At 46.9% G+C, this 21,497-nt stretch overlaps 1 protein-coding gene across 1 annotated transcript in view; it reads right to left on the reverse strand.

Annotated features, from left to right (window-relative positions):
• Positions 1-21,497, reverse strand: part of GRIK4 (glutamate ionotropic receptor kainate type subunit 4) — a 316,114-nt gene that overhangs the window by 136,768 nt on the left and 157,849 nt on the right. The window contains exons 6-7 of the mRNA XM_003796804.2: positions 11,572-11,750; positions 7,246-7,299 (exon numbers count right to left, since the gene is read on the reverse strand). Coding sequence (XP_003796852.1) covers positions 7,246-7,299; positions 11,572-11,750 — 233 coding nt within the window. The remainder of the gene's footprint in view (positions 1-7,245; positions 7,300-11,571; positions 11,751-21,497) is intronic.

The following is a 21,497-nucleotide window of genomic DNA, read 5'->3' on the forward strand; positions in this document are numbered from 1 at the left end:
AAGCCCAGGAGTTGGAGGTTGCTGTGAGCAGTGAAGCCATGGCACTCTACCCAGGGGGACAGCTTGAGGCTCTGTCTCAAAAATAAATAAATAAATAAATAAACAAGCAAACAAAATAATCTGTGTCACTTCCAGGCCTAATCCATGAACCCTCCTGTGTGTGATCCCCCATGTTTTCCTACCTCCTAGGCCTCTGAAAGACCTTATGCATGGCTATTCACTGATCAGGAACAAACTTTTGGGACTTTAATTGAGTCAGAAAAACACTTCCACTGGGAGAAGCTGTAAGATTTGGGGGTTTATCTCTCACAGCAACTAGCATGACCTACCAGATACAAACAGTGTTATCAATAGCTAATTTTGAGTTCTTACCAAGATTTTTAAAGACAGATATTATTATTATTATATTCACATTTTACCTATGAGGAAACGGAAGCCTCAAGAGCCTCAGGGCCCCACAGCTTGTAAGCTCCTGAACTGGGGCCTTTACCAGTACTGACTGACTGTGAGGACTTGGCTTTTATACACCAGCTCCTTTCTCTCATTGATAAAGCTTCTTAATCAGCTAGACTCTCGACTTCAGCCATGTCATCTTGCTCCTTTCAATTTGCAAACTTTCACATAGAAATAAGAAACACATCTGATCACTTCACACCGATTAGGAGGGCAATTATTTTTTTAAAAAAGGAAAAAAACAAGTGTTGGCAAAGGTGTAGAGAAACCGGGACCCCTGTACATTGCTGGTGGGAATGGGAAATGGTACAGTCATTCTGGAAAACAGTTTGGCAGTTCCTCAATAAATAAACCATATAATTATTCTATGATCCAGCAATTTGACTCCTAGGCATATATCCAAAAGGACTGAAAGCAGGGACTGGAACAGATATTTACATGTCCAAGTTCATGTCAGCATTATGCACAATTGTCAAAGCGTGGAAGCAACCCAATCTCCAGCAATGGATGAAAGGATAAACAAAATGTGGGGCAGATGTATAAAATAGTAGATTATTTTAGCCTTAGAAAGGCAGGAAATTCTGACCTATGGATGAACCTGAAATAATAATAAGTAATTCTTACTAATATAAGTAATGTAAGCCAGACAGAAAAGGACAAATATTACATAATTACACCTTATGAAGTACCTTGAGTAGAGATATGAAGTTAAAAGGTGGCTGCCAAAGGCCAGATGCAGTGGCTCACTACTGTAACCTTAGAAAATAACTTCTTTTTTTCTTTTTTCTTGTGTGTGTGTGTGCTGTTTTTGGCCGCGGCCAGGTTTGAGCCCTCCATCTCCAGTATATGTGGGTGGCGCCCTACTCCTTTGAGCCACAGGCAATGCCTTAGAAAATAACTTTGAGAGGCTAAAGAGGAAGGCTCTCTTGAGGCCAGGTGTTTGAGACCAACCTGAGCAACACAGCAAGACCCCATCTCTAAAAAGTGTAGAAAAATTAGCTGGGCATGGTGGCACGTTCCTATAGTCCCAACTACTTGGAAGGCTGAGGCAGGAGAATCACTTGAGCTCAGGAGTTTAAGGTTATGGTGGGCTATGATGATGCCACTGAGCTCTAGACAGGGCAATAGAGCAAGACCCAAGATAAGAATGGTTGTGTTCAGAGACCAGAGGAGGGGGAAGTAAGGAATTTATTATCTACAGGTATAGTTTCAGTTTGGGGAGATGAAAAAAGACACAGAGCTCAGCAGTGGTGGTGGTTATACAATAATTGAATGTACTTAATACCACTAAAGAGTAGGATTAACAATGGTTCAAATGGGCCTGGTGCAGTGGCTCATGCTGTAATCCTACCAGTCTGGGAGGCCAAGGCAGGCGGATTGCCCGAGTTCATGGGTTTGAGACCAGGCTGAGCTAGAGCAAGACCCCACCTCTAAAAATAGCCAGGCACTGTGGCAGGTACCTGCAATCCCAGCTATTTGGAAGGCTGAAGCAAGAGAATACCTTGAGCCAAGAGTTTGAGGTTGCTGTGAGCTATGACGTCATGGCATTCTACCAAGGGTGACAAAGTGAGACTGTCTCAAAAAAAAAAAAAAAATAGAAATTGGGGTGGTGCTTGTGACTCAAGGGAGTGGGGTACTGGCCCTGAAGTGAAACAACTTTTTCTCCAGCTTCTGGTTCTAACAGATGAGGAATCATTCCCAGAAGAACTAGCCTCTGATCAATGGACAGGAAGGACATCTTGCTGAGATGAGAGCCAGGGGCAGAGGATTAGCTCTTAGGGTCTAAATCACAAGACTTTGAGGGGCAAATTGAGAGTACTTGGCCAGGGTGTGCACTTGCCCAGAAGTCAGATGTATGGAAAGCAGGAGGAAGCAATGCCTGGGGGGAAGACCAAGGCGAGGAGGCGACTCTTGAGCTCAGGCAATCCACCTGCCTCGGCCTCCCAGAGTGCTAGGATCACAGCGTGAGTCACTATGCCCGGCCCACTGATCCAATTTCTAACACCAGTAGAAATGATTCTACACTCCATTTTGAAATAGACAATATAAACAAAAGGCCTGGATAAGTGTTCCCTACGTGCCTTCAACATTGAACGCTTCTGGTCTGTGACCCCTTCCTCTGTTCTGAAGGGTCTGTCCCTGTACATTGCTCTCTCCCCTCCTGTTGAAGTGTCTGTCCTATTGCCTGACACTTCTCTGTCACTGTGTCTGTCCCTGAGCACAACCTCCCTGGGATCCATAGACCTGGCTCTTCCCCAGACTCACCTAGCTTCTCCCTGGCTCTGCCCATGTTTGCTGCCTAATACCCAGAAGCCTCCACTCTCCCTGGACTCAGTTCCTTGTTTTGCATCAGTCACCTGTGTCACCTGATGCCCAGAAGTGACACACTCACTCCCTGCTGGCCAGACCTGAAGGTCAAATGAACTGATGGTTTAGAAGTTTGATTCGTGATGGGTAATTTTGTCCCAGCTCTTTTGATGGGTAATCAGTAGACAGAATCCAGAGAAGTCAGCCTAATTCCTTTGTTATAGATGCCCTAAAGTAGCAACGAAAACAATTTTATGGTTGGGGGTCACCACAACATGAGGAACTGTATTAAACTGTCATGGAATTAGGAAGGTTGAGAACCACTGCCCTAAATCAATCAGTTTTCTATGCCTGGATGGGAGTGAGGTATGGGCATTTGATCAATTGCTTAGTAATTATTGACACAAATAAACCCTACAATGGCTGGTTCAGTCACGCACAATAACCGAACTACCTAGTTCTGTTTGTTCTCTAGAAATAAATAAAATGGCATTTTAGGAGTCATTTTTACAGACCATTAGAGGCTGGGCAGCAAAATAAGTATCTCTCATTCCTTTGAGCCCAGGAGAAGCATAAACTAGACTGCTTAAAACGTCTTCCCCTAACTAAACTTATATTGTGAGCCAGTTAGTATGTATATTATCTGCTGAGGCAGGTAACATTACCGTCTGTGCTTTCCTGGTCCATCAGGCTTGTTCTCTAAAAGCTGGTCTGAGAACCTACTGCATCACTGTGGCAGAGACGGGGCATGATAGGGCTCCCAGCGGAATCAGAGAAGGCATAAATCATAATTAAAACCCAGTTGGCACCTGTGCTTGGGAGAAGGGACTGGAGAAGGCCAGAAGATAACTCATTACCCTCTGCATGAAACCCTTCTCTCTCTCTGGCCTAAAACTTCAACTGCAACTGGGCAGGAAGAGTGGTCCTAAAAAGCACCTTTACTCCTATTGGAGGACTATGCCTTCTAGAAAACCAAGGTACTAAGGAGAAGCTTGTAGAATATTCTCTCACTGATTAAATTTTCTGCTTCTATTTTCTTGACTGTTATTTAACCAGCACCACTCATAGTTGCTTTTCTGATTTCCCCCTTGCAAACAGTATGAGTCCTGTTAATTCCAGATTCAAAGAATTCTCTGACTGAGGCATGCTCCCAGAGCACATCCCATTCCAGGTCTACCTGAGAGGGAGAAAAGCTGAAAGTATCATAGTGTAACATGAAAAAAAAAAATACAATGGGGCAGCGCCTGTGGCTCAAAGAGATAGGGTGCTGGCCCCATATGCTGGAGGTGGTGGGTTCAAACTCAGGCCCAGCCAAAAACTGCAAAAAAAAAAAAAAAAAAAATATAATGCCTTAGAAACATCTAGTACTTTACTATTTATCACGTATTTTTGCATATATAATTTCAGTTAATCCTCATAACTTTGTATGGTTTTGTTATCCTCATTTTTAAAAAATGATAAAAATGGGCTCAGAGAACCAATGTGGCTCACCCGAGTTCTCCCACTGACCTGACCCCGGTTATGCTGATTCCACAGGCCAGTGCTCTGTCCATTAGATAACCTTGTCATCATCATCATTCTCATCATTTGGGGGAACAGGGGATGGCTGTACAGAGTGTGGATGATGCCGTCTCGTCTTCTTAAAAATCTCTAAGCTAAGCAACTCTGCCTTATTCTGGTTACTGTCCAGGGGGCTCATCTTCCAAATGAATGGCTTCTCTGCTAAATCACCCCAGCACCTCCTCACTGCCCAGCGCCTTCCTCCTCTGCTGACGTTGCCACCTAATTTAGGGAGCCTCCCTGGCAGGCTGGCATGGTGCAGGCAGCCCCCAGCCTGCCTTATCCCTCTCCCTGCCTCTATTTCCCAGGCTTCCCAAATGGAGCACAACTACACTATAATCTTTCTTTGCTCTTCTGCCAACTTGCCCAGGCTCCCCCAGATGCCTCCTTACTTTAAGCAAATGCTTATGCATTGCTCTGGGAATAGTCTAATCCTTTTCTCTCTTTTTACATATTAATGCTCTGATTTGTAGCAGCACTGTTAGATAGGGAAAAAAAAACACACAAAGAAGTTCATCTGTTGTACATTTTGAGGGGCAGGAGAAGGGCTTCTGGGGTGCTGGTGATGTTCTATTTCTGGAGCTGGGTGCTGCTTACACAGGTGTGCTCACTTGGAGGAAGTTTTTTAAGCTGTGCACATATAATATGTTATAATTTTTCTTCTATAGGCAGGCTAGTTTTCAACAAAAAGAATTCTAACAATGGAGCAGGCAGTTTTACGGTAGTCGCGAACTAGCTGTATCCATTCAAGTTCAAGCAAAGGCTGAATGATCCCCTGGCAAGCCTGGTGTGGTATTAGTCCCTACTCCCAAAGAAAAGGCACATCTGGATTCCTCTAAGGTCTATTTCAACTCCGAGAGCAAAGGCTTATAGGATGCTTCGGGGTTAACAATTCCACAGCTGCCCCAAGAAAGGATTATTCATAAACAACTATCATTGGAAAAGAACAAGGACTCCGAGTCCAAGCCATGGTGGGCAGCCTCTCGTAAACCACACAGGATATTCTAGGAGACCTTCTCCCTAACTCCAGGAGGGAGACTGCCTGATATCCTAAATTACCTCATTGCACACTTTCCCCAAAGATGTCTTTACTTCTGGGTAACCTTTTTCAAGATTGAAGAATCAAATCTATGAGGCTAATATTGTTCCGTTACTTATCAAGGCTCTTTTGACTAAATGAGAACTGCTTCAAATCCTCTAAACAGGTTACTTTCAAGGCTGGATGGAAACACATTAATGAGTAACAATTAGCACGCATGTTCCTGGAATAGTCCATAAGTTTTAAGAGACTGTCTCGTGGACATGCCACGGACCTTCTCATCTCTAAGTACGTAGATATGCTGTTACTTATCTAAGAATGCTTGTCTTTTCTTAGTTTACCTAAAAAACTCCCTACCCATCTTTCAGGGCAGAGCTTCAAGGCTCCTTATTCAATGAGACTTCTCCTGATGGCCCTACGTTGAACAAGAAGCAGCTCTTACTCTAGGGTTTGGACCATCCTGTAAACACATCCAATAGCTGAATTTGTCACTTTGCCCTATAATAGGTACTTTGATTTTTCCAAGGCTGGCTTGGTTTCTTACTCTCCATTCAATCCTGAAAGCCCAATGCCTGTACGTAGGAGGTGTTCAAAAGCACGAGTGAATAAAGAGGCCACCTTGTCAAGTGATTTATAAAACGAAATCAACCTCTTCTCTGAATGATTGTTTGTAATAGCTCTATTTGTAATGGCCAGGATTTGGAAAAAACAAAAATGACTCTCCATAGGTGAAGGGTTAAACAAACCATGGCATATCCATACCATGAAGTAACACTCGGTAATAAAAATCCAGCAACTCAGATGGATCTCAAGGGCATTACACCGAGTAAAAAACACCAACTTCAAAAGGTCACTGTAGAATTCCACTTATATAACATTCTCACAATCATAAAATATAGAAATGGAGAACAGATTAGGGGAGGCTGAGAGGTAGGGATGGTGGGGAGGAGGTGATGGGTGTGACTATGAAGCGGTGGCAGGAGGGAGCTATTTGTGTGGATGAATCGTGGTACCTTGCTTGCCGTGGCACACAACTCTACATGTTTTCATAGAGTTGCCATTCTGACATCCTGGTTTTGATGTTGTGCTGTCCAGTGATGTCACCACTGGAGGAATCTGGGTTAAGGGTACAGGGGACCTCTCTGTACTACCTTTACAACTTCCTATGAATTAATAATTATTTCAAAATAAAAGGTCATAATTTTTTTAAAAACGTTGTTTTCTGAGGTCCACAGTATGCCCACATGTCACCATAATCTTTCTCATTTCTTAATGCTTGCAATGTCAAAATGGTTCCACATAAGTTAAATTCTATCATTTCAAAATTATAGGAACTGCATGCATAGGAACCCCATTTTTGTAGATAAGAATGCCAAGGCTCTGTGCTTTGGGGAAGGGCACATGGTTGGTAAGTGGCAAAGCTAGTGCTCAAACATGATTCAGTACAACTTCCATAGACCTCAGTTTTCTCATCTGCAGAATAAGGGAATTTGACAAAGATGGTACCTGAGGCACGCATATTTGCCATCCCTTAGATTTCCTACTTCTGAGTGGAAGCACAAGAGTCTGACAATATAGAAACTGGACTGCAACCCAGTAACTGGACCTACCGAGGAGGCTCACCCATCCTGCACCAGTCCAGAGAAAGTAGCACCATGTAGCTAGCGGTGTCTGAATGGAGGCATTACACTCCCCCCAAGCCCCATGCTTCTAAAGCTAAGAACTTCGGGGATGAGAATCCCAGTGGGCTCTTGGACATGTTTACAGGACAGTCCCTCTCTCCAGTCAGCTTCTGCTCCTCTGGGCTTCATCCTGTCACATTCCACTCACCCTGACCACTTACAACACTCCCTATGGCAAAGAGGTGAGCTATGAAAATGTCTTACCAGATTAGTGAAGATGTATGTGTAATAGGCTGACACCATCCCAAGTTCAGCCGCCTGCAAGGTGAAGAGAAGAAGATTAGAGAAGAAAACAAAAGCCCACGGGAAGCAAATGAGCAGTGAGGGCTCCAAGTATCTGCCATTTGTCTGACCTGTTGCCCTTTGGCAGGGTAGAACACCTTGGCTGATTCTCATGTTGCCCTTGATCTTCAAGGGTGGAGCCCAGAAACTTTGGTCTTCAGAGAAGGGTTTTTCCTCCTTCACCCTGCTCCCTCCCACAGCAGTGACATGCATAGTAGCTGATATTCTCATACGGGACACACTCCCATGGATACAACCAGATATTATTGAAACCAAAATGACTTTTAGAGAAATGAAGCACATAATGAAACAGACTATAATAATCATCTACACAACTATTGACAACAACAACAGCCAACACCCACTGTTCGGTATGTGCCAGGCACCATAAAGCATTCTACATGGGTTAACTATACAAGGTGGGCACTTTTATCCCTTCCCCAACCCCCTACTGCAATTGAAGAAATTGACACAACAAAAGGGTAACTTGTACAAGATCACATGTCTCACAAACAGAAAAGATGAGATTAAAGCCAGGTAGCTTAATTTAAGCACTTTTATCCAACTATACCCCCCGCCCCCGTCCCCCTCAAGGATCGTGATTTTGATGGACTGACAGACACAACTAACTCTCTCAAGGGCTGTGGCATAAACAAGAGAGTCTGTAGGTTGTAGGCAATGCCCCGATCAACTCCACCCCTGTCAGAATGCAGGTGAGACTCTAAATAAGAGAATTCTTAGGTTTGTAGTAATACAGGAAACAAATGAATAATTGACAAACTCTAGTCCTTTATTAGTAGTAGGAAACAAGTTTTCTGTGTCATGCCTCACCTTTGATCACAGTGCACTGGGGGGGGCATCATTCCCCAGTTGAGAATTGCCCCTTCAAAACAGTATCCTTTTGTCTGATCTTTGTACCCATCATCAATACTCCTACCCAACTTTCCCTGTCAGTGTGCCTGGCTTTGAGCGTGACAGGTACGATAGAAACTGACAAGTAGATCAGGTAAATAATGAGCCCTGCTTTCTCCAGGGCCCTCATCCCTCCTGACAGTTGGTTAGATTTTCATAATGCATCCTGCAGCCCTGGGCCAGAGGGAGACCATTTTTGTCATGACTATCAAGGTAGATAGAGGAGAAACGAGACCAGGGATGATTACATTTTTTTCTTAGGTTTGTCTCCCAAGGAACTCAAATTACAATGTGGCCATTCTTACCCCCAAATTCTTGCAGGGTCCCTGAGGAACAGACTAGGGGGTTTTATTTCACCATCATTCCTGGGAAACTAAGGGGCAGAAAGGCTTAGTGACTAGTGATGGGGGCAACAGCACTCAGGGGACACAAGGACTCCTCTGTCCCCTATGAGGCTCCTTCTTCCTCCAAGCAAAGTTACATTCCCTCCTTCACCTCCAAGATGATGATGTGACAGGATGACCACCCTCCATCCCAACCCTTACCACACACACTCAGACCTCTGCCTGTCAGCTGCCTAGACCAACACTGGCCCAGTGACATGAGCCCACTGCTTACAGTGACGGGGGCACTGCGAGAGAGCACAGTCAGAGCGTTAAAACCCATTTTGTGAAATCTGCTGTCCTAGAGATAAAAGACAAGAGATCCTTGGTTTTTAAGGCCTGAATTCTGAGTAAACATGGAGTTCGTTGCTGGAACAGCCGCTCAATAAAGTCAGGGATTACTCTGCAAATCCTCCTGAAATCAAGAGACAGCAGAGTGCTGCCAAGCTTGGGGGCTGGGCTCCCTGGTGCACACTGAGTCTCCCCAGAGGCCCTGCGTGCTCTGTGCCTGCTCGGCTTCCCACACTGAGCCCATCCTTGCTGAGGCCAAAAATGCCCTATTGTATCCCCCACCCCAGATGAAGGAGTATGGAGCCTCACAGAAGCATGAGGACAGAGCCTGCCTGGGCCTCTTGGAAACCAAATGAGAACAAAGGGAACAGACTTTCCTAAAACCTGGCTGCTCATTGATCACTTTGGCTCCAAGGTCAAGGGGGCTGGAGCTGACCCATGGGATCTGGAGAGATGGTCAGGAGCACTCAGTAGAACCATTTGCCAATAATGATTGCTATAGGCAGAGCTTCCTTCAAAAGCACGGCCAGAGAAAAACAAAACGAAAAACCACAAAGTGTTTTTAATGAAAATACGCAGAATTGTTGGCAAGGAGTGTTAAAAGATACCTAGACGCTGCCGGTGAAAGTGTAAACTGTTACAGGCTTTCCTAAAGGCAATCTGGTAAATCACATCAAAATCTTTAAAAACATGCATATATTTAACTCAGCAATTCCACTTCTAGAAATTCGTGATGAGGAAATATTCATGAATGTGCCTAAAGATTTATGTATGAAGATGTGCACCCCAGAGCATTATTTATTGTAGCAAAAGATTGGAAACAACCTGTGTCTCCAACCATAAAAGGATGGTTAAATAAATTATGGACATCTGTATGATAGGAAATGATATAGCCATTAAAACATTTGTAGGAAAATGTTTAATGGCATGGGGACGCTGCACGACATCGAATTAGAAAAGCAGCTTACAGAAAAGTTTGTGCAGTGTTATAGTAATTTGGGGGGGGGATGTGTCTGTTAAGCAGAAAGGATTGACATCAAAATTTAATAGTGGTTAGCTCTGGGTGATGGGATTGTAAATAATTTTTATTTTTTTCGATGCACTTTTCTCTACTTTCCAACATTTCAATAATGAACTAGTCATATTATTGGGGGTAAACAGCTCATCCTCATGTACTAGTTGCCATGGGTTCCTAGAAGGGGCTGACCCTCAAAGAGTCTTCCCTGGGGGCGGCTCAGGCAGGCTCCAGCTACCCATGGTGAACTGTCCGTTCAAAATTGCCCTCCACAACGAGGCCGTAGGGACATCTATCTACTACCCACATTCCCTAAGGAGGACCCCTGAGCCTTCATCTCTCCTCTCTTGAAACTTACAAGCTTTTCCATCCTTAATGACTTCATTGATCATAGCTCCAGGCATAAGAGGAGCAAAAGGAAGAAAAGAGAAATGTTCTGTTTGAATGTGCGTGTATGTGTGACACGGAATGTATGTGAGTGGGTATACACACCCAGACAGACATGGCTTTGGAGTGCTGGAAAATTACTATAGCAACGGGCTGAAGGGACAGCCTTCAGTACTGAGAGAACTCATTCAAATCTCTTATTAACTCTGAGACAAAAACTAGCTTGGGAAGGGGGATGGGGAGGAGGGAGGGAGAGAGAGGGGAACAGACAATCAGGCAAGTGTCTGCTGGGCTCCTCACAGCTTGGCAGAGGTTAACGAGGGGCCTCGCTCCCCCAGTGGAAGATGGCAGGTTGCGTTTAAATGTGCAATTAAAACCACATTAGAAAAGGCCAGAGCGCCTGGAGAGGGTGGCTGAGCTGCTGAGGAGCCTGGAAGCAGGGTCCGTTCCCTCCAAGGTGCATGCCTGGCCCAGCCACCAGCCCAGGAACTGGTGCCAGGTGACTGAGAGGCTGTCCCGCTATTTGTCCCATGTGGGCCAGACACCTGACTTCACTCTCTTGGACTGGCCTTGCTCAGAGTCCTGGTTTCTGAGTGCCCATGTTTGAATCCAGAGGCCGGCACCCTGCCCCTCTGTGTCTGGGAGCACAAGAGAAACTGCCTGATTTGCAGGTGAGAGAGGACTGAGAATTCTCAGCTCTTCTCATTTGCCTGGGCCTTAGACAAATCCGTTCATCTCCCAGAGGGAAGCTATTTCACCTTCTGCACGTCATCTCTGAGAAATTACACAGGAGCACTTGGCAAATGTGTACACTGTGCCAGGATTAAAGACAGAGCTACGTTCAGCAAAATATGCACTGGTGTGCTTTGACTGGTTGTCAAAATATGGAAATAATTCTGTACTGCTTGGCACACAGGGTCTGCCCCATTCCCTCCAGCCCTACCCCACTCTGGCCCATCCTAGGACCCTGTGGACTCTCTGCAGAGCCCCAGCTAGAATTAGCTTTGGCTGAGTCTCTGAATCTCTGTTGCCTGTTCCCCTGTTGCCCCCAGTGCTGAATATTCTTAGGACATCACTGTCACCTACTTTCTCCTTTTAGCTTTCTGGAACTGTTCATTGAAACAGAAGCACAGGGAGAGGTCTGTTCAGGCCTCCGTCAGCCATGGCTCAGGAGGACACACAAGGGACAGTGGTGCATGGGGAGGAGAAGGGAGGGAAGGAGGCTCAGCACCCACCACGGCCGCCCCGCCCGGCTCGCACCTTCAGGAGGATGGTGTGGGACATGGAGGCGTTGGCGTGGATGATGATGGTGGCTGTCTTGTCGTCTCGGATTTCCTTGAGGAGTGGGGTGGGGTCCCGGGTGTCATCCAGCATCCGGACCGAGAGTGTGTCCTTGGAGATAAGGAATTGCCGGAGCAGCTTCTCTAGGTTTAAAAGGCCTGGAGGGGAGACAGGATGAAGCCCTCAGTCTCCATACAGCCCTCAAGAGACATCTGGGCAGAAACAGGACAGATGCTTGGGCTGGACACAGGATGGTGGTCTGGTCCCACTGCGGGTGCTAAGGAGTTATACCATCACCTGAGCGGGGTTCTCAGCCTCTCTAGGCTTCAGTTATCCCATCTAGAATAAAAGGGCTCCCATTATCTACCCAGATTCCTTGGATGCTCTTCCATAGAGGAGCAGGAAGCTTCATGGGCAGAATAAGGGAATCCCCATCTCTTCCCATGGCCCCTAGAAGCAGGACACACAGTGGCCGAGACCCAGGGTCAGAGACCACCATGTCTGGATATCTTTCCCCAATTCTAGGACCTTTTCATGTGGCTAGGTGTCTTGGCCTCAGTTTCCTCATCAGAGAAGTAGAAATAACAACGGCCAGCTTGTAGGTCTATGGTAAGAGTTAAAGGTCATGTGTAAAGTGCTTAGGCCTGAGACTTAAACGCGGTACATTCTCATAAATGTTCTGTTGAGCTCTATAAAAGGCTTTGCTTTCACTTTGGACCTGGGGGATCTTCCATTCCCAAGATCCAGAAAACAGGTCTAGCAAAATCCTTTGAACTGCTCAGAACCTCGTGGCTGCATCCAGACAAGAAGGTATTATTATAGTAAGATCGTAAAAGAACAAGCTTTGAACTGCACTTTAGCAGGCAAGAATCTGGGTGGACCCAGAACAAAATGGAAAAATGGGACTGTGTGCTAAAATCTCCCCCTCCTCTCCTTCACCCCTAGCTTGCTACCTAGGGGCCTGAGTGGGAGGAGGGGTTGAAGAATGATGTCACTGGGACAAGAGGGTCTTAATTCTGCCTTGTCTTTGCAAAGACAGGCCAGGGGAGGGCATGTACTCAAATGGATATGGGGTGGAGAGGGAAGCAGCTCCAACAGAGAGAGACATGTAGGCATTTGCTCCTACAAGCAAGGACAAGAGTAACATTTATCGAACGCTCATTGTGTTCCAGCTAATGTGCTAAAAATTTTACATGGCTTATCTCATGTAAGTCCTCACAAGAATCCTATAAAGTATATAATCCCCAGCACAGTGGAAAATGGGAGGCAGGGGAGATGAGCAATTTGCCTCACACATGGGGGTGGCAAGTGCAGGGCTGATTTTCTCAGTAGTCCAAGGTCCCATGCTGCCAGTCTCTGTCCAGACTGACGGAAGAGTCAACTCAGACGTCTTGACCACAACCCCTGACTCTGCCCTGCACAAGTTGCTCATGGTCCTGACCCTCAGAGATTAGAAGGTCAGGGAGAGGGAGCCCTAAAGAGTGTTATACCTCCCTCCTGTGGTGGTACCCAGGTGACATGACTTACCCAGTGCATAGACACAGGGACTAGAATTCTGGCCTCTGTCTTCTAGTCTCCATCCAACCCCTTTCCCACAAACCAGGCCACCTCTGAGGACAAATTCAGCAGGAAAGAGCAGGCACACGGCCCAGCAAGACCCAGGGACACGTATTCCAGGACTTAGAAGAGAAAAGCCCACGCTTGGTATGGTTTTTTAGCAAGAAAAAGAGAATAGCAGGGTTGGAGCCCAAGAGCCTGGCCTGATGAAGACAGGACCTCTGGGAAGGTGTTGCCAAGCCCTGTCTTCCTGTCACCTGTTTGGAGAAGGCTTTCTAGGGAGTTGGAGGCTGTAGCAGATCCAGGAGAAACCCCGGGAGGGTCTCTTATTTACAAAGAGGCTTCAGAAACAACCCAGCTGTGCAAACCATGGCATGGAGTTTGTCTTTTCTCCCTTCCCCGATGAGGTTTCAACTAAGACATGTAAAGATTATTGCCCTCTGTGCCTTTCACAGCCCTCCCCAGCAGCCCCCAGCAGCAGTGGCACTGATACTGCTGGGGTCCTTCCTTCCGGTCCTGATCTAGAAGGTCTGGATTTGTACTCAGGGTCAGCCCTCTCTGGCTATTTGACCTTGAGAAGCCATCTAACCTCTCTGAGGCTCTATTCTTGATCTGTGCAATGGGTGCAAGAGGGTAAGAACTCAATGAGTTCATACAAGAAAATTCTGGGAACTGGGATGTCTTTGTCCTTGTTATTTCAGTAGTGTTTACTTACCTGACAAGCGTGCCAAGGGCAGGTATGGAGAAGCAGATGAAGTTAGGGAAGAATACACCTGTTCACCCAACATTCACTGGCATGTTCTAGGTGCCAGGTAACTGTGCAGACAGGACACCAGGCAGAGAAGATGGGTTAGAAACAGTCCCTGCCCTCAGGAGCTCAGGGTCCAGGCACTCAGAGCTAAGTGAATGATGAAATTCAAATCACATCCCTATTTTATTTGGCAACTCGGATACAAATTTTTTTAGTGTGGTAGCCTCATTCTGTCCTATATGTAAAATGGAGAGAATGTTCCCCACACCTTCCTGAGAGGTGATGTGAAAGGTGAGGTGAACTCCAGCCTGGACAAAGGCCTCAGCACCTGATCCAGGGGTGAAGGGCGCCACGGAGCGGCTGCTCCTGAGTATCAGCACACCCTAGGCATGCAGTGAGAGAGGGAGCCCGCAGCTGAGGGGGTGAGCCAGGGAGGGGCAGCAGGGGCGAACCCCATGGGCCCTCGAATGGAGTGTGGAGAATCTTTAGAGTCTGGCTGGGAAACAGGCCAAATCCCCTGGGATTCTTCAGACAGGCAATGAACTCAGTGGGACGAGACAGGAAAGCCCGAGGGATGACAGTAGGATTATGCTCAGCATGGCGATTCCTGGCAAAGGCGGCCTGGGGACGCTTGATCCCTTTAAAACTGGCAGGTATGCCGAGCCCTCCAGGTGTCAGATAAACTGGGGACCCTGTTCCAATCATTCCCCAGCTTGCTACCCCTTGGGCGGCTCTGCTGCCCTTTAAACAAAGAACAGCATTATTCCTCTCTCCCTGCCAACACATTCCTAGTTGCTGAGAGGCGAGGCAGGGAAGGAACAGGAAGGGAAGGAGGGAAGGAGGGAAGGAGGGAAGGAGGGAAAGAAGGGCAGCCAGTGCAGGGCAGGGGGCGTCTGCACCCCACCCAGAATCTCCTATCAAGTCATTTCTTTCCCCAACCTGACAGCACAAAAATCTCAGTGTTGGGATGCAAATGGCAGCTCTAGCATGCCCACCCCTGCGCACCCCAGCGAAATGAGAATGACTATCTTAAAGGGTTATTAACAGGATGTCAAGTATGTAGATGGTGCTGTCACCTAAAGGGACTCAGCCAATCTTGTTTCCCACTCAATTTCCGACTGCTTTGCACCCCACATCCTCCCCTAAACCTTCTCGCCATTCTCCATCCTTCACCCACTTCTCCCAACTCTTACAGGATTTATTATCCAACCCACAATAGATAGCTTTGATTTCAAACTATATAAAATGTTTTATAGCAAATTTATATTTATGTATATATATATATATGAGAGACAGTTTCATTCTGTGTGTATATATATATATTTATAATATATAATACACACATGAATTATTTCAGTGCTAGGTAGAGATCCCATTTCAAACTTCTCTGCACAATCCCAGTGCAGGCAGGGTGCACAGTGCTTACCGGACAGGACTTATCTAGAGTCTGTAGGGGACAAAAAAGACTGTACCCTAACAAGCAGAGAAGCAGCAATGTCAGGTAGGAACCGTCACCATGTCACTTGAGGAGCAGAAGAAGGAGGTCTGTCACAAGGCAGACTTGGTCTTGGCAGCCTTAGGGATCACACCCAGGAACACTGAGAGATGGAGGCTATTGAGAGATGGACTCCAGCTCAGTGTATAGAAGAACCTTTCCTTTGTGATGTGGTGGGCTGCACTGAGGTAGTGAGTTCTCCATCTCTGGAGGGAATCAAGAATAGACTGAAGCCCTGCTTGAGAATCACTGCAGAGGGAGTTAAATTAGTAGATGGAAAATTGAACTAGAAAAACATTGATTTGGGATGGCACCTGTGGCTCAGTGAGTAGGGCCCATATACCAAGAGTGGTGGGTTCAAACCCGGCCCCAGAGTAACTGCAACAAAAAAATAGCTGGGCGTTGTGGCGGGTACCTGTAGTCCCAGCTACTCGGGAGGCTGAGGCAAGAGAATCATCTAAGCCCAGAAGTTGGAGGTTGCTGTGAGCTATGTGACCACAGCCCTCTACTAAGGGCAATAAAGGGAGACTCTGTCTCTAAAAACAAACAAACAAACAAAAAATACCATTGATTTCTTTCCAGCCCAGAGATATTCTAATTTTATGAATCAGAAGAGGATGCTTTTTAATTCTAGTCAATAGAAGAAATTTGTAGAAGAAGTGTGGCTTAGTTACATTAGGAATATCAGGAATTTTTCACTGCAGTTTGAAATCTTCCTATCATCATTCTCCTCATCTGTTTAATGGAATAAAGGGACTTACCAAAGGCAGTTGCCACCAGAGGGGTTAAAAGCAGCTCTGGTCCTCTGCACCTCCTCCACTTCCACCCCAATGCCCCTCTCCTACAGAACTCCTGGCCCTGCATTGGGTCTGTCTGCCAAGGTGAAGGCTGAGAGGGATCTAGGGAGCCTGTTAGTATGGCTCAGATTGCAGCAGGATGGATCCACAGAAGTCTCAGTGGGCAGGTGTTCTGGGAGGAAGGAGGGAGGCAGGGCACCAGGAGGGGTAAGAGGAGGATAGTTAGGGCTGGACACAGACATAGGACAAAGACACAGATATGTAGGTGATGGGTTTCCAGGGGACACAGAGCATGCTGGTATCAAAAAATAAAGAAAAAATCTAGGGCTGGGCATGGTGGCTCACGCCTATAATCCTAGCACTCTAGGAGGCTGAGATGGGTGGATTGCCTGAGCTCACAGGTTCAAGACCAGCCTGAGCCAAAGTAAGACCTCATCTCTAAAAATAGCTGGGTGTTGTGGTAAACTCCTGTAGTCCCAGCTACTCAGAAAGCTGAGGCAAGAGAATCACTTAAGCCCAAGAGTTTGAGGTTGCTGTGAGCTATGATGCCACAGCACTCTACCAAGGGTGATGAAATGAGACTCTGTCTCAAAAACAAAACAAAACAAACATCTATTTCAGCTGGCCTCCTTCCCTCCCTAGGGGCGAATTCCCTTGGTATAATGCTAATTATTCCCATGAGGACCAGTGCCTTTAAATCTTGCAGGAAGCAGCTCACATAATTTTCACCTTGGAGGATTGTGGTGAGGATTTAATGGCATAAAATGGACTTGATTTGGTGCGCAGTACCCTAAACCTGTAAAAGCCTGCGTTCCCTTCCCCTGGCCAGATATCCATGCCTCAGAGTGTAAGGCTTCAGACAGACACTCTCACGGAGTGAATTCTAACCAGAGAGAAGGGATGAGGGCCCAAGTCAGGGAAGGGACACAGGACAAGTTCAAGTTCTGGAATGATACATTTTATCTGCACTTCAATTTTATCCTGTCTCATACTGAACTTGGCCTCAGGAACAGGTGGGAAGGAGAGGGGTGGAGGAGCAGGTTGAGGGTTCTTGCTCACAGGAGGCCCTGTGGTGGCCTTGCTGAGCACTGAGGCTGTCCCTTCTATGACAGCAAGAACCAGTGAGGGAAGACCCTGGCCTCTGCACACCCACTGGCCCCCTGATTGCACGGTTCATGTTTCCTGCTTGGACCTCAGCAGTTGGGGCTGACAGGCATCCCTGCTCTGAGAATAACCTTCTTATTGTTTCCTAAGTGCCTTCACACAAAGCTCATCTAATCCTCCCAACTGTCCCGCTAGGTAAAGACATAACCACTGAGGCAGGAGAGACCCAGTGACTGAGATCACAGAGTCATAGGCCCTGGGACAGGCCAGCATCTCTCCTGTCTGTTCCACAGGGTCAGGAGGAGCTGCGTGAGAAGGTAGCAAGGGTCATGTAACCTTGAAGACTGACTTAATCTCTTTACTTCATGCCTTTCATGAGAGGAACCCATCTTAGATGGTTATCACAAATGATATGGCTTAAATAAGAGAATTTAAAATTTAAATAAGATTATGTAATAGAAAAACTCTTATCACAGTGTCCGTCCCAGTAATGGGAGGACTGTCACCTTTTCAAGTGTCAGCACACAGACCCAAAGTTCATTTTGGGTCATTGTGAGCCAAAGACCTCCTATAGCACCTCCTGGGGGCAGCACAGGGAAGGGCCTTTACTGCCCCACTTACTCTCCCAGGCCCTGAGTATCATTCCCTACTCCTCATCTTCCACCTCCACTGCCACAACCAGAGCTGCAGGGTGAAATAACAGCAGTTAAATGTGTATCATGTTCAGGGCCCAGTTAGTGTCCCACCAATGAACCTAACAGCCATCACTGCCCCCGGTTACACAGGAGGAAATAAGGACTCAGAAGGTGGAGGGATCCGCTTAGCAGAACAGCTCCTAAGTGGTGGGGCAGCTTGGTTTGACTCCAAAGCTGGTTTTCAGAGGGGCCCCCTCTGTCGCCCAGGCTAGAATGGAGTGGCAACATCATAGCTCTCCACCATCCAGCCTTTTTCTTCTTCCCCAGGAGTGGGATCTGCCTTGAGATCAAATCTGCTTCTCTCCGTGCTTAATGAACTAGGAGGACAGAGCTGGATCTCGGCTGACTCCTGCTCCAGGAGCTGGTCTGGCCTCTTTCAAAAAGATCTGAGAAAGGATGAGAAGGAAGACTCGGCCTGCCCAGCACGTGCTAGGTGGACATTGTGTTATCCACTCTGTAGGTGCTGTCCTATTTAATCCCTCCAGCCATCTGGGGAGAGGGAAGTTTCATTATTCCTATTTGATAGAAGGTAAAGAAAGGTTAAGTCGCTTTTCCACGATCACATAGGTAGTTGATGAGTGGCAGAAGGCATGGGACATAAGACATGTAACCACAAAAGGGATTAAAATACTTAGAAACAACAAAGCAAGCATTAAAAAAATAATTCAGCCATGTACGAAGACACCAGGGAAATGTACAGCACTCATACTTGTGGCTCTGAGTCCATCCGAAAGGTTTTAACAGGTAGCTCTGTGGCAGGGCTGGGCAGTGGGCTCGGGGGACTATAGTGGGAACCCCAAACTCTCCTCGGAAGCCCCCAAATACTCAACTCCCACAGGCTCCGTGGGGATAGTCAGGATGGCCGTGCCAGGCCACCCACATCTCCTCTCCTAGCCTCATTAGAAACAGGTACTTGTTAGATGTTCTGATTTTTTTCCCATTAAAGAAAAATAATGTAATTCACAATATATCTCTACTTGGTCCAAACTCTGCTTATTAAAAATCTACTTTTGGGAAGCAGGAGAATAAGTGGCACGATTCCCCGTGGAATGATCTCCGTTAAACCTAATTTTGGTGGCTGGAAAATAGAATTACATTCTGTTCCTAATTCTACTTGCAGTGTCTCTTGGCCCTGCATTAATAAGAAGATGGAAGAGCGATTCCTTCAGAGCTCAGAGCTGCCTTTCCCTTCAGTCCCTCGTTTCCTCATCCTTTGATTAGATTTTTAATCCTCTTTGCCCTTGAACTTCTCCTGTTCTGCTCAACCTTCCTTCCCCTGGCCCTTGTGGGTAGGGACCAGAGTCTCCCAGCAGCTGGGGGGCAGCTGAGCAGAGCAGTGCAGGGCAGCTGCTGCGTCCCACCTGGGCTTCAGGCTGTTGTTAATGTGCCCGTGCATATTGTCCAGAACCCTGCCTGCACTCAGCCATCTCCCACCCATGAGTGAGGAAACAAGGTGACACGCTGCTCCAGAGAGAGCTCTGCCCTTCTGTCCCTGCCAGGCAGAGGCCACCCCCACATGCTGCTCTGAGGCCATTTGTGCAGACCACGAGGGTGGGAGGGGCCATGAAGGAGGAAGCTCTGGCTTGAGAGTCGGAGGATCTGAGTTAAAGTTCTGCATTTGCATGTACCAGCTGTGTGACCTAAAGTCCCTTAGCAGCACCAGGACTCGGTTTTCTCAGCTCTGGAATGATCGGGGAGGAGGAAGTTAATCTGGAAAAACAGAGGGAAAGTGCTTTGCCATCTGCAAGGAACCGTCTAAATGTCATAATTCTAATGGAAAGAGCCCTGGGCTGGGAGGGACCAGTATTAGCAGAGTGCTTGGCGCATAGTAGATGCTTAACAAACATCTGAGTGACTTATTTCCCAAAGCTCAATGAGGAGTCAAAGCAGAGGCAATGGGGCTTAGCAGAAAAGCAAGAGGGAATGTGGCTAGATACAAGAAAGAACTTCCTGACAGGTTGGTGAGACATTTTTTACATGCATTAAAATTCTCTAAGACAGTCTTTAGCTGGAGACAGCCTGCCCTCTGTCTTGTAACACTCCTGCTATATACATGGGGCGTACCAGTTCAGTCCCACCTAAGTGGCCTTGTGGCAGTCAGTTCCAGAGGAGAATCCTTCACTCAGCTGCACCATTCACTTATACAAGGATACCATGTGAAGAGGACCACCTGGTGGGGTGCAGCCTTCCATGAGATCTAGCGTCCTGCAGGCTTTAAGACGAGCATCCTTTCAGGGCTCCTAGTCAATCTTATTTGAAAGAGAATGAGCTGAGCAATTCTTTTGGCCACAGGATATCCATGCTAATGTGTATTATGGATTTCCTCCATGAGGGGAAAATCGAATGAAGGGTTATCCAAACTTTCCCCCCCATAGAACTCTTTGTCTTCAAAGCACTTATCATCAAAGCAGTGCTGTCCCACAGAACTTGCTGCAGCGATGGGAATATTCTTCATCTGGGCTGTTGACCACGGGTGTCACCAGCCACATGTGCCTGCTGAGCACCTGTAAGGTAGCCAGGGAGATTGAAGGACTGAAATTTCAATTTTCTTTCACTTTAATGAATTCATATTAAAAGTTAATAGAGCCACATGTGGCGTGTGGCTACTGCCTTCATCAAAACAGAGTCAGAGGAAACCATTTCGGCAGATACTGCTGTAGTGGTGATGGTGCTTCTGACTGGGATCCAGGGAATGTGGGTTCAAATCCTGCCACTTACTAATTACGGCACTGTAGGCAAGATAAGCTACTTTCTGGGCCCCAGTTTCCTCTTATCTAAAGAGGGGGTGAGAATCTACGTTCACTGATCTCTTGCCAATAGAACCCCATCTGAGAACTCCAGCACACCCCCATCCTTCAGGAGTCCAGGGCCATCGTTTTACTGTCTTAATCACATCGTGTCCACGGGCTCTGCTTAGGTCTCCCACAGGGTTGCTCCATCTTTGGGAACAGAGACAGGGTGCTGTTCTTCTGCGTGTCACACACGGAGTCTAACAAGGAGATGCCTGGCACATAGTAGGTGCTCAACAAGGGCTGGGTGACCAACCAAGCAGAGGCCTGGTGTGCTCCTGCACAGGCCAAACAAACGTCTTTCTCCAAGTCTGAGGGTCCTCAGCCCCCAGGGTCTATTCCAGTTCTCCATCTCTTATGCCCTTTCCATGTAACCAAAGCCAGTTGTTCTCCAGGGGCATACCCGTGAGTAGCACTGTCTTTCCTCTGATGACAATCCTCAGGGGACAGACTTCGAGGATACTCAGTTGACACAGGACCAAGTCTCTGCTCCCTTCCTTACTCTCTCATTAGCCTCTCTTTCCAATTTCCTTTTTTCATTTTTTTTTTAGAGACAGGGTCTTGCCCAGGGCTATAGTACAGGGACATCACCATAGCTCATAGCAACCTCAAACTCCTGGGCTGAAGAGATGATCCTCCTGCCTCAGCCTCCTCAGTAGCCAGGACTACAGGCATGCACCACTATATGTGGCTAATTTTTCTATTTTTTTTTTTTTT

The sequence above is a fragment of the Otolemur garnettii genome, unplaced genomic scaffold (assembly GCF_000181295.1).
Source record: "Otolemur garnettii isolate 467f Iridium unplaced genomic scaffold, OtoGar3 scaffold00108, whole genome shotgun sequence".
Taxonomy (NCBI): Eukaryota; Metazoa; Chordata; class Mammalia; order Primates; family Galagidae; genus Otolemur; species Otolemur garnettii.